We start from the raw sequence: 13,629 nt of genomic DNA, 5'->3' as shown, positions 1-13,629 counted from the left end.
TATATGCACTGGAGAACTTCTCATGAAAAAATTCTGCCTAATTCATGTATTTCATAATTCATATAATTCACACATTTTGAGTATTTGAAATGAACAGTAATGTGCAGTAATTTGAATAAAGCACGCCCAGCCCTTCTCCATTTAAGGGCTTCGTGCACAACCTTTCCTTTACAGCTTGTGTCTGCTTAAGTGATTTTTATCGGTGGTGTGTGTGTTTGTGTATGTGAAGATTCAGCTGATTTTTCAGACATTTAGAAGAAATGTAAATGCGAAAGTTATTGATGAGAACATTCTTATGCAAATTTTATGCACAAAATTGTGTGTACGCACAAGTTAATGAATGAGACCCAATGTACTATAGAGAGGAAACTACTGGATAAGCTATATTAGTGCTGTCAAACGATTAATCGCATCTAAAATAAAAGTTTTTGTTTACATAATATATGTGTACTGTGTATATTTGTGATGTATCTATCTAGTACACTGTTTAAAAAAAAAAAAAAAAAAAGTTGAGCCAACTTAACATTTTAAGGCAACCAGCTTCATCAGATTTTATAACTTATTCTTCTGGGAGATTTCTCATATTTTTTGGTTGTATAAACTTAAAACGACAAGTTGAGTAAACTCAAAAATCTGCTGAAGCTGGTTAATTATGATATAGTTTATATAAATATATACATGTAAATATTTTCAAAATATATGCTGTATGTGTGTCTTTATAATAAATATACACAGTACACACACACATTATGTAAACAAAAACTTTTATTTTGTATGCGATTAATCGTTTGACCACCAATCTGTATAGTTATTTATATTTACCACCATACATTTTAGACAAAAATGCTACAACTACTTCATGAATTTACTTTGCATTAACCAAGCTCAACCATTCAACTCTGTTGTGAAATTTATCACAAGAAAAATAATTATACAATTTTCTTTTTTAATTTATGGGATTTATCTAGAAAAAGTATTATTTCTTTAATTTTAATTCATCTATAAACCAACGCTCTAGCATACAACCACACTAGCTTCAAGTTTGTATTTCTTTTAATATTTTTGTTCATTGTTATTGTATTATTACTAGAAAAAAATACAGACAGCTTATATAATATTTAGTTTGACCTCCTGAAGTTTAAGCACTTCCCTTTAAACAGTATTTGTTAAAGTTTTTTTATTGAAAGCCCCTGTAGCACACATAATTCAGTTGAGCTTTTCAATGCTCACTTTAGTATAAGTAACAGTTCTCACCTTTAACTAGTTGCTTATCAGCATGCCTATTATTAACATATTGGCCGTTTATTAGTGCTTAGAAAGCACATATTCAACATGACCATATTCTACATCCCTAATCCTACCCAATACCTAAACTTAACGACTACCTTAAGCAACAAATTAGGAGTTAGTGGTTTGTTAATGGCGAGAATTGGGACTTTAAAATAAAGTGTGCCCCTCACTTTTAATTACTTCAAGCAGCAAATTCAAAGACTCAAAACTTTATTGCAAGTGTACAATATAAACAATGAGCAGACATTGTTATAGTTGAATGTCCATCAGAGAGGTGTTATGAGCAAACAAGAGACAGACGAAAGAAAACTACATGGGAATCAAGCCTTCTAAATGTCAACCATTTCACTTTTTCATATTTCCTCTTTCAGGTGGCAGGGGTGAAAATCTCTAAAAGCATTAGTTTGAAAATTAAACGTCCAGTGTTGCTTTTCTACTTTTGTTCATGGATCATTTCCTGAAACAGCAATTTTATGCTGTTTTATATTAAGAGATCATTTTAAAGCATAAAAAGGCCAAAAGTGCAATCAATACATTAAGTGTTTCCATCAAAAAAATAAATAGTCCAGCACAGGGAAGGAAGAATTGCCGATCTGAATGACAACAGAAACTTTTGCTTAAAGTACATGAGCTCAAGTTCTGAATGTTTTCTGCTTGAACAAAACAAGCCATTTTTTCTGATGGAAGTTTAGACATGGGAAAGAGAATCTAATGTCTCAGAGTAACACAAATTTCAATATAATGTGAGACACAATACTGGCGTTTGCTTTAATACACTGACAGTAGGAATTATAGTGAATGGTACAAAAAAGCAAAAGATTAAAATGCTAGAATAATATTACAGTATTTCAAACAACACACTATAGGGATAATTGCTTTGATGTTGGAGAAAAAAAAAACAAGATCTCACTCACCAGTAGTTTAATTGATGTAAGTTCAGCTTCACCAAAAAAAAATAATAATAATTTTGATCTGAACCCACTGGCGAATCATGCAAGGATACAAATCCAAACTGTATTATACAGTAGCTTTATGTGTAAATTATCACCAGTTCTGCATGATTGGCACATGCATTTTATTGCATGTCAAACCCCATTGACTTTTGGCTGCTTTATAGAGATAGCAAAAACGTGAAGAGAGAAAAAAAAAAAGATTTTGCAGACTTGAAAGAAGCACAGTCAATGCTATGGGACCCTCTTTACATAATCCAAATGTGCAAATATTAGAGCAGTATTGATTCTGGGTCTTCATCGCTGCTATTATAGCTGAAAGTTGACACATATTCCTGACAGACATCCACATTCTAATATCATTAGTTTTGCAGTGAAAAAAAACAAACACCTACAAAATTACATTACTGAATCTACAAAAAAGTATTTACAAAATACAAAAGGAATGATTTGATAGAGTAAACCTTGAAGAAACCACTATTCCATTTTTGTGGAAATGGAATGACAAATTTATGTGACTCGGGAACAAGAAGTTGCTGGTCTGGGCGGCCCACACAGATGCATGGAAAGAAAATGGCACTTGACAAAAATGGTAGGAAACAACCTAGGATATTCTTAATACAAAATACATCATTGTCTAACCAAACCTGTAATACTTGTTTAGGTAAATGACTCAAGGGTTGTTTGTATGAGAAAACCTGATCGTAAAATAGCACAAGAATAAGAACATCACAATCCAAGACAATGGCATAGATACAGATAAACATGCTTGTGACTGGCTTTGGTTGCTGGTTACTGAGAAAACCCCCCCCCCAAAAAAACAGATCCCCAACATAACAAAACACAGTTTTGGACAGAGCTTTTGGTGACGTCTAATATGCTACATGGCAACATTGTAAATGTAAAGAGATGTCATTATCTCCTCATTTTCATCTGTCAAAAATAGCATGATTTTCTGTGTTTCAAACAGTTGTTTTGAAGGCAAGCTGCTCTTTTCCATACATTGAAAGTTACTAGGACTGTAAAAGTATCAGAAAAGCAGTCTATTTGACTTGTTCCATATATTCTGTGTCACTTTGTGTGACAGAATGAAATCAAATTTAAGTTGTTATTCACTGAAAATCTTCCACATTTAAATTTGATGCATCGTATTTGCTTATGACAATGCATCATTAAAAGTGTTGTCGCACCTTCAAACTACGTATCTATGTACAAACCATAAACGAGAACTGAGAGCTACAGTGGAGCGAAAGATTTTCAGTGAATGGCAACTTGTTTCCTCAGCAGATTTGAAATACACTGCAAAATCATATATAGACCACTTCTATGATATTCTCTGGTGCTTTTTGAAGCGCAAGGGCTCCGGTAATCATTTTCTTTCACAGTATGGAAAAGAGCAGCGTGGACATTATAGTAAATCTCTTCTTTTGTGTTCTACGGAAGAAACTAAAATCATAAAGCAATCGGAAAGGCATGGAGGTGAGCAAATAATGACAGTTGATGAGCTATCACTTTAAACGTCAAATGACATGAACCATAAAGAGGTGTGAGGTTGAAGTATTTGGAGACTTGGAAGAAATCTGAAGGCTTGTAAACTGTAGATTGATGCAGTGTCCATGCAAGCAGCCTGGCAGAATCGCTCGGGTTTTACTTTAAGGCCACCTGACTGCAGTATACTATTTTTGTTATTATAAATTGCACTTAGGTAAATCTATGCATTTGGTCTCATTGCTTGATGAGTGCTGAATATCACTCAATCAAAGTCTTAAGGATGTGACATGTTATTTTGTGTGACTGACAAACATCTGTAATTTTTTTCCTTATTACTCCAATAACATAAAAATGGCATAAAATGGCTTGACTATAAAACTCCCCAAACCATTAGGTTTTAGGACTTAAAAAAAAAAAAAAAAATGAAAAAGCAATATTGTTATTGGGTGGACAAACAGTCCATCTTCACACATTCATCTCCACATTGTAAAGGTATAGTTCCCCAAAAATGAACATTCTGTCATCATTTATTCACCCACATGGCCTTTTTTCTTTCCTCTGTAAAAACAAAAGATATTTTGAAGAATGTTTCAACTGTTTTGTCTATATAGTGAAAGTGAATTGAGTATAAAACAACATTGGACCCAACTAACCCCAACACTTCAAAATGTTTTTGTGTTCCAAAGAAAGAAAGAAAAGTTCTGCAGGTTTGGAACAACGTAAGTGTGAGCAAATGATGACAGAATTTCATTTTTGGGTGAACAACCCCCCTTTTTCACTGGTGAGTACTCAAAGGCATACTGAATACACCTAATACATCTTACATGCTGTCTGTCGTAGCTTAACTGTTGCTCACTTACCAAAAAAAAAGGGGAAAATCTGCATAATTTTGACATCAGAGCAAAGCCGAGACCTCTCTCCATGCTAATGGCTCAAAACAGCTGGTGCATAGGCAGTTCACACAGTGATTATGTGACGGAGTACTCTTCAGTACAATAATAGCATGTAATTTCGAGGGCGAAACATTCGCTGTGTTTCTCTCTGCAGATTAGGGATCACCTGGATGTGAAGTATGAGTTTGGCCTTCCAGCCATTTCCTCATTAAAGGCTATTTTTTCTTGACGGAGGCCAGTTCTTTCTGAATGTCGACAAATTTGGGTCGATTCTCAGGCTTGTACTCCCAACATCTCTGCATGATCCTGTACACCTCATCTGGACACTTCTGCGGGCAGGACATTCTGTAACCTACATTACACACAACACAAGCTTTCTGTCAGGGCTGATTACAAATCAACAATTGTTGACAGGTTTATTAAAAGGCTAAAGGAGATTGCAGTTATGTTCAGAACATAGTACTAGGGCACTGCACACTGTGTTGTACATTCTGTGCAGTACCTACTTTAAAAGAAAAAAATATCTGAAATAGTATCCAGTTATTACAGAAATAAAAACAGTACATTTTTATATAAGTTAATTTTATGAATAATTATGAATTTATTATACCATTAATTAATTAAAATATAAAATGAAAAATGTGATAAAACAAATGAAATGAAGTCATTCAATTAATTAATTGAAATATCACATCAATCTGTCTCTGAGTTGTTTCGTACCTTTTTCGACCTGTTCTCGAGCCTGCTGGTTGGTCATGCCCGGGTAAGGACACACTCCCAGACTGAAGGTTTCCCACAGGAGGATCCCATAACTCCACACATCACTCTCCGAGCTGTATCTCCCTGGGATTTAAACAACATGTCAAACATCAGTCTGGATCCAATGTTAGAACTGACTGCTCGAAAATATATGGACGAAGAGCACAAATCAAGTTGAGTAAAAGTACTTCTAGGTTACTGATAATTTAAGTGTGCAAACAAAAATGAAGACGAAAGAAAATGCGTGTAAATTGTATAAAGTGTAAAAATGGTGACAAATAGTATAAGCATGCCTTACAAAGAGAGACATCATACGGGGCAAACTGCGTTACTAGTTTTCTATCATTTTTATTCCCCACTCTTACAGCAGTGGGGAAGATACATGGCCATTAATTGGTGTTATTTTATCGCTATCCACATTCAATGACAGTAATGGTCTAAATATGATAATCAATTACAACAATCAATTTAATAATCAGCATTAGTAGACTACTTTTAATGCCATCAGTCACATACAGTCTCAAGCTCCCAGGATCTCACGGTTCTTTTGAGTCAGACATGAAGACTCGCTCTGTCCGGATCATTGATTCAGTGAGTTTTTGAAGAATGTGGGTAACCAAACTGTCTTCCACAGTTTTATATATAAATATATAAATAAAATAACCAGCAACTGTTTAGTCACTAACTTTCTTTAAGATACCTCTTTTGTGTTCATCAGAAGAAAGAAACTCTATTATATTTCGTTATTATTATTTGAAATCAGTGCTGCTGGTCATCTTCATGTCTGTTTGTGAGTTCTACAAATATTTAAAGGGATAGTTCACCCAAAAATGAAAATTCTGTCATTAAATTATCCTCATGTAAGAAAACAATAATAACAATTTATTCAACAATTCTTCTCCCTGAGTTACCGTCTTCCACCATTTTGGAGAGTACCCCAGAACATAATCAACGTAATCAGCGTTGTTTACGTTCAGTAGAAAGCGCGCGCATGCTGAATATAAACAGCGCTGATTACGTTTTGGGGTACTCTCCAAAATGGTGGAAGACAGTAACTCGGGGAGAAGAATTGTTGAATAAATTGTTATTGTTTTCTTTGTGCACAAAAAGTATTCTCGCTGCTTTGTAAAATTACGTTTGAACCCCTGATGTCACATGGACTACTTTACTGATGTCCTTGCTATGCTTCTGTGCGTTGATCGTGGCAATATCATTGCTGTCTATGGAGGGTCAGAGAGCTCTCAGGCCCCGTTTACACTAGTTTGTTTTCGTTTTAAAATGGCGTTTTAGAATGAAAACGATCCTCGTTTACACTGGCGTTTCCGCTGCATTTCAGAAACGATCTCCGTTTACACTACACAACCGAAAACGCATGTCACATGACCATTCATGCAGGTACTACCATGGATATGTATAGATAGATTTCCTACTATTTAGATGGCGGACACGTCTGCGTGCTTGAAGCGGTAGAATGGGGAATCTACCAACACATATCTATGGGTACAATAATAAGCATGATGTTATTGTTTACACGGTCGTCAAGGATATGCAGTGCAAATGTGGGCAGCCACACCATCGTTTTCAAAAGTCTCTGTTTCGGTCCGTTTACACTGAAACGGGGTCTGCAGCTTTTTCAAAAGTCTCCGTTTTCAACCTCGAAATCCACCGGAGTAGTGTAAACAATAGGCGTAACCATAGCAAAAGTTATACGTTTTAAAACTAAATGCACTAGTGTAAACGGGGCCTCAGACTCCACCAAAAAGATCTTAATTTGTGTTCCGAAGATGAACGAAGGTCTTACAGGTTTGGAACGACATGAGGGTGAGTAATTAATGACAGCATTTTCATTTTTGGGTGAACTAGCCCTTTAATCAATGAAAAGCATTCAAAGAGCTTGTGACTAAAGCTTATAATGCCATTGGATCCATTGGTGTGAATAAGTACAGCATTTTCTTTACTCAAGAAACACTGTCTATAAAGCCTAATGTTTTTGTGTGTTTGAAGAGTGGAGAAGAGTCTTAGCATTTTCCATCTAGATGTAGTCGTTTACGTTTTAAATATCCTGTGCATAGCAGCTCATCTTTTATATCATGATATTTTGGCCAAATGTATTAAACAAGAAGAAAAACTGAGCGCCCATATCCAACTTTTTCTTCAACGCGGAAGTAAGCCTATGGGTGAAACTTCCAGTTCATTAGCCGTTACAGATAAATAACGAGAAGAATAACGTGCAGTAAACGGTAAAACTGTTTGCACTACAAACCAGTGTGTTCATAGTTAAGATAATACATTAAAATAATATCGTAAGACACACAAATTTTCAATATCAAGCAGCAAAACTGTTTTGTACAGCTAAAAATAGCTGGATGCGGATGAGACCGGAAGCTAGACCCATAGAATTTACAAACTGCTGCGCCCATTTTTACAGCAAGAAAAAGGTGGATAGCTACAATACACTTAATTACCTGTTATTCAATGAAAATGTAATGTGATTAACCTACTACCTCAGAATCGCCCATTTTAATGACTGATAAAACACATACCTCATCATTCGCTCGTCAAAAACCTTGTTAACTCCATTTGAGCATGCTTTTCAGAAAGCACATGTCTGATCATATATAAAGCCAAAATACCGACTCTTACGACGTATTCTTTAATTATTGGGGAGAAAAACGGGTTTTTGCTTAGTGGTGTGCCGTGGGATTTTTTTACTTAGCAAATCTGTGCCGTGGCAAAAAAAGGTTGGCAAACATTGATCTAAGAGCACCATGAGACACCATGAGTGCTTTACCATAGTTCAGTGCCTCCGGTGCAGTCCACTTGATTGGGATCTGTTTCAGTCCTGATGAAGAGTAGATGCCATTGTCCTCCTGGCGGGACATCCCAAAATCACTGATCTTCAGCACATTGTTCTCTCCCACAAGGCAGTTGCGAGCAGCCAGATCTCTGCAAGATTTTGAGAAATACTGTAAAACCACCTCATAAACAATGCAACACATGCGCTCTCAGCTCTCAATCATGACTGTGATTGGACAATTCACACCTGCCAACAAAATCATCTATGGGAAAATTGGTCTAAACTGGTTTCAAATCAGAAGGAGAGATGTGAGGGGCTGGAGCAAGCAGTCTAGAACCAGTTATCCTATGATTACACTTATGAACACCCCCAGCCTGGAAAAAGAGCCCAATGAGACGTGCAGCAGCCAAGACAGGATCATCTGCCTTCTGCTGTCAAAAATATCCAAGTATTCTCATGTCTAACTGTTCTACAAAACCTCAGTATAAAAAGTGTTTTGCAGCCATGTACTTTTAGGGACTGGATCAGTTTGGAACCTGTTGACATATGGTTACGTCACAAATGAGATTTTGGACAAGCCATGATGTTTCTGGCCAAGTGTAAAAGCTCATTTAAAGAGTTATGCCGCCTAAACTGAATTTTTTATAATCATTTATTCACAATATATGATCTTCTTTCTTCAGATGAACAGGTCATGACTGTAATCCATATGACCCTAATGGATGACTGAATGTCTTCTTAAGCAAAACGATAGGTATGTGGGTATGTGCAAGAAAAACACTGATATTTAAAATGTTTTTTCAGTATAAACCACAGCACAGTGGATCTACTTTTGGGTTACAATCCACATGCATTATATGGACTCTTCTTCTTTTTTTTTTTTTTTAAATAATCTACATCTATAGTGCACAATAGTTTCACGCTCGTTTCATTTATTGGCATGTTATAAGCAGTGTTGGTAACTAGTTACTAGTAACGTATTACAGTAATAATATTCCTTTTCCTGGTAACTAGTAGTGTAACTAATTACTAATAAAATGTAAGTAATAATATTAGTTACCATACAAAATAATGGCTAGTTTCTAGTTACTTTTTTTTGTTGTTGTCACAATCGCAAACTGAATTGAATTTAAAAATTCAGTCATCTCTATCAATTTTCATAATCGTTGTGCGTGTATGCATGTGACATCACCAATGCAGCAAGCAAACTTCGTTGGAAGACGGAGAAAGCCACATCATATAGCAGCTGGAAATACAGCCATTATTTTAATTTTGTAGAGAGAAAGGATGACAAAAACATCAATATCACATGTAAATTGTGTAGTGGTACTAAGACTTTGTCTACTGCGAATCCCAACATGTTTGGTTGGTTCTACCTGCTTAAGCCCTGTTGCAGATTTTACAATGTTGCCTCTTTATTAAATAACAGAAGTTTGAGCCAAATGTACTCTTTATTTATCTGTAACATTCATGGATTCAGAGGCTGCAAAAAATTATGCAATTACCAGGTTTTTGGGGTGTAGTGGAAAAGTAACTCAACTAATATTGTAACTAGTTACCGTTAGCTGGGAGTACAGTCATTTTAAATCGTAATATTCAAAATTTCATTTTTTTCTATAAATTTGATCAAATAAATGCAGAAGACTGGGCAGAAAAAAAAAGTTTTCATATCACAAGGTTCAGAATTCAAATCTTAAAAGAGTAGTCCCTTATCTATTTTTTTTTTAAGTCTACAAAAGTCGATCATCATATTCTTAATGTCTCTCTCGTATAAGGAAGATGAGTCTATCTAAACTCTTCCCTCCCCAAACAGTGATTTAAGATTCTAGTCTACAGCACCACTGTGCCTCTCACTGGCATTTATGCTGAGCAGACATCCTCAGCCATGCAACCATATTAGGCTGTCACATCCCAAAAATTGGTTTGCTGACACGAGATGGGGAAAGACAGTAGGGGGGAGCGGAGAAGAGAGGCAAGAGCTGACAGAAAGGTGCTCAAACCGCCGCCGCCCCCTAACATGATCATGTCTGATAGTAAATGGATTTTAGCGGGGTGCTGATAGAGCCGTGGCAGTGTAAGCGCCCAGAGCTTATTTCTGAGTTGAGACTCGATTGTGAGCGGCATGTATTCAAGCCAGCCGGCTCCGGCCTCAAACAGCACAATGCACCAAAGCCTATTTCACAGTTTAAAATCACCACCAGAAAGAAGCAAGAAAAATGAGGCTCGTTTCAGTTATAGAAATAATTATTTCACTTCTTAAATATCATTAAATTAATTTTAAAAACAGATTTGTCAAGTTGCCAGACATAATTTAATATGTTGCTGTTCGTTGAAAATGAAAAGACAATTTTATGTCTTTTAGGATAATATTATGTAAAATGTTTCTATGAAGAACTAAATCATACAGACAGCACAATCTCATATAACCTCAAACCAACTCAAAAGCACCAGCAGCCCAATATTTCGGATTTATTTACTTTTTCTAATATGTTGTCTTTTCTAACATGTTGACAATTATGCTACTGGATGAAAAGGAATAAATAATATGAAATGTAATACCATTGATTAATAAATATTTTAAAAGGTTGTGCAATTCCTGCTTATTAAGAACTGTGTTTCCAGACATAATTATGTGTTTTTTAGGTGCTGCATTTGGATATATATTTTGAGACACTATCTTTGTATTTTGTTATTGGTTATTTTATTTTATTTTTTTAAAGTTTAGATACCTTGTTGTTTGGCATTTTTTGTGATAAAATGTACAGGATTTGAAAGCTGAGACTTTGTTTCTTAGCAGCTCATTGTGACAATTGGATTAGCGGCGCTTTACAAATAAATGTTCTGTGAAGGGAAAATTGCAGATCTGGCAACCCTGGCTTGAACTACGGTTGTTTCATAGGGTCAAATAGAACCTGTGTTAATGGTGCTGTAATGCATTATTATTGCTTTAACCTGGACAGCCCTAAATTCAACAAGAAATTTTGTTCACGCAAGCTGCTGTCTGCCACGCTTTTCCACGGCCTCTTGATTGACAGGATATAATCAGCCCTGATCATCAGCTGCCATCAGTAACTGCTTTGGTGCATTCCTAATTGTATTATAGTAATTTTTCACTGTAATGCAGTGAATTGTTCACAAATATTGCGTAAAATATTCCATTTAAATTTAGATTTCACTATTTTTGACTATTTTTATCAATAATTTTCAGTAATAAATGGCTTATAAGTTTCCTAACTACATTTTTCCCACATCGTCCACCTTTTCTTAAGATTAATGTAATAGATTCTGGGCATTCTGATAAATATAATATGACCAAAAAAGAATGATATATAATTTAACATGTTTTATACATCATGGTAGCAATTGTTGTACAGCATTTAATTTATGTTGATATAAGCAAAACAATGAAGTTTTCACTGTAATAAAGTATGGGTAGTCTATTTAAATTTAGTATTTCCACGTAAAATACTACATCAAGATTACAATAAAGAGAAACAGGAGGAAATTGTGGCTAATGGTCATGAAAAATAATATCACAAAGAATAATGTCCCAAAAAGTATTATTTTTTTTTTTTTTTTTTAAATACAAAATATTGTATGTATAATATTACTTATTTTGTTTTTCTTCTGATTTTAGCTGTATCACTTCTACATCTGAAACATTAAATTTTTTCCTCACCTGTGTATACAGTTCTTTAGCTCTAGGTATGCCATTCCGGCAGCAGCGTCTAATGCAAACTTTACCAGTTGCTTTGTCTTGAGGTCCTCTTTTTTCTTTCTTAAGAATGATAAAAAGTCCCCGCCTGTTGAAAAATGGCAAAATAAATGAGCTACAGATATGCAATAAATTACAGGAGACACCAACATCCCCGACAAATTTATGACACTTAACGAGGAAGGGTTTCAGCTAATGGCTGAAGCAAAGATCCAGTTTACTGACCTGGTACGAGCTCCATTACTATGTAAATGGGCTGCCGTTGGGTACAGACGCCTATTAACTTCACAATGTTGGGGTGATCATATTGCTTCAGGATCCTAGAGGTGGAGTTAAGCATAAATGAATATGGACATGACCACATTATTTCATCACTCATTTTTAGGAGAATATGAATGAGGCGAACATTATTTCTTGATGTCTGAGGAACGAGATAAAGAGCAAGTGTGACAAAGCATAAAACGGTGAATGTGGGTTCACCTGGCCTCTGAGAGAAACTTTATCTTGAGGTCTTGTGGTAGATCTTCCTTACAAGTTTTCACGGCCACCGGGGTTTTATCTCGCAGCGTTCCTCTAAAAACCTCACCAAAATTTCCCTAAAACAACATTGATCCAAAAGCATTTCTTAGTGTCTAATTTTATTATTTTAAATAACAAAAATGCCAAAAAGAAACACCTTAACAAGGCCTTCTGGACATACACCATAGTTGTAGTACTAGGACTGGGTCACGATAGATGGCTAATTGTTAAAGTCAATTAATTTTTGTGTATTTTTATCATATTTAAACAAACTAGTCACTTGTGAAAATATGTAGGTCCTACCACGGTGTTTTTTTTTTCTTTTTTTTTTCATTTACCATGCAAATTATGACCCATGATAAGTTAATATGCTATTTATTCAAAGTATACACTAGTGTTGAAATGTTTGGGGTTGGTAAGATTTTCTTTATGTTTTTAAATTAAGTCTCTTACACTCACCAAGGCTGCATTTATTTTATCCAAACAAAAACAGTAACATTGTGAAATATTATTACAACAAATAAAACAGTTTTCTACTTAAATACATTTTAAAATGTATTGTAAATGCATTTTAAAATTCAGAATTTATTCTAATATTATGATATGCTGCTGAAGAAACATTTCTAGTTATCCATGCTGATAACTGTTTTGTATTTTTTTATATTTTTATTGAAACGTGACTTTTTTTTCAGGATTCTTTGATGGATATAATGTTCAAAAGAACATTTATTTAAAATAGAAACCTTTTGTAACATTTTAAATGTCTTTAGTGTCACTTTGGATATTTTTGATCAATTTTAAGCATCCTTGCTGAATAAAAGTATTAATTTATTTAAAAACTAAAAAAACAAGGGGGTGTTCTAAATATTCCAAAACACGAGCACAATGGATATGGACTTACTTTCCCAAGAAGTTCTCCAAGAATGACATCCTCATGATTGAGAATCCATTTCTTATCCTGAGCAAACAAACAAAAATAGCAAATTATCTTTCTGACACTTGTTCATTAATGAACTAATGACTCGTGCAGAGACAAACAGAAGAGAGATGCTGAGCATCCTGTGGGTCAGTCACTGTGCTACTGCTCTGATGAATGATAATGATGCAATTATCACCTCATTCTCCAAAAGCACTCACTTAGAGACATTCTGGAATATCTCTAAAAAGATTTTTTTTGTGTGTGAAAAATCTACTTTTGTTTTATTTACGTTATGC

The 13,629-nt window shown here is 34.9% G+C and overlaps 1 protein-coding gene across 4 annotated transcripts in view; it reads right to left on the bottom strand.

The window, feature by feature from the left end:
• Positions 1 to 1,483: 1,483 nt before the first annotated feature.
• The window catches only part of fer (fer (fps/fes related) tyrosine kinase), a 47,073-nt gene continuing 34,927 nt past the window's right edge, over positions 1,484 to 13,629 (bottom strand). For all 4 annotated transcript variants that reach the window (XM_058775777.1, XM_058775778.1, XM_058775776.1 and 1 more), the window contains 7 exons: positions 13,316 to 13,372; positions 12,376 to 12,491; positions 12,121 to 12,215; positions 11,860 to 11,983; positions 8,175 to 8,329; positions 5,345 to 5,467; positions 1,484 to 4,976 (listed from right to left, as the gene is read on the bottom strand). In XM_058775777.1, the coding sequence (XP_058631760.1) occupies positions 4,840 to 4,976; positions 5,345 to 5,467; positions 8,175 to 8,329; positions 11,860 to 11,983; positions 12,121 to 12,215; positions 12,376 to 12,491; positions 13,316 to 13,372 (807 nt within the window). In that variant the 3' untranslated portion in view covers positions 1,484 to 4,839. The remainder of the gene's footprint in view (positions 4,977 to 5,344; positions 5,468 to 8,174; positions 8,330 to 11,859; positions 11,984 to 12,120; positions 12,216 to 12,375; positions 12,492 to 13,315; positions 13,373 to 13,629) is intronic.

Source organism: Onychostoma macrolepis, chromosome 05 (assembly GCF_012432095.1).
Source record: "Onychostoma macrolepis isolate SWU-2019 chromosome 05, ASM1243209v1, whole genome shotgun sequence".
In the NCBI taxonomy this organism is placed as follows: Eukaryota; Metazoa; Chordata; class Actinopteri; order Cypriniformes; family Cyprinidae; genus Onychostoma; species Onychostoma macrolepis.
Note: the sequence above shows the minus strand (reverse complement) of the source record. Positions and strands in the feature narration are given on the sequence as shown.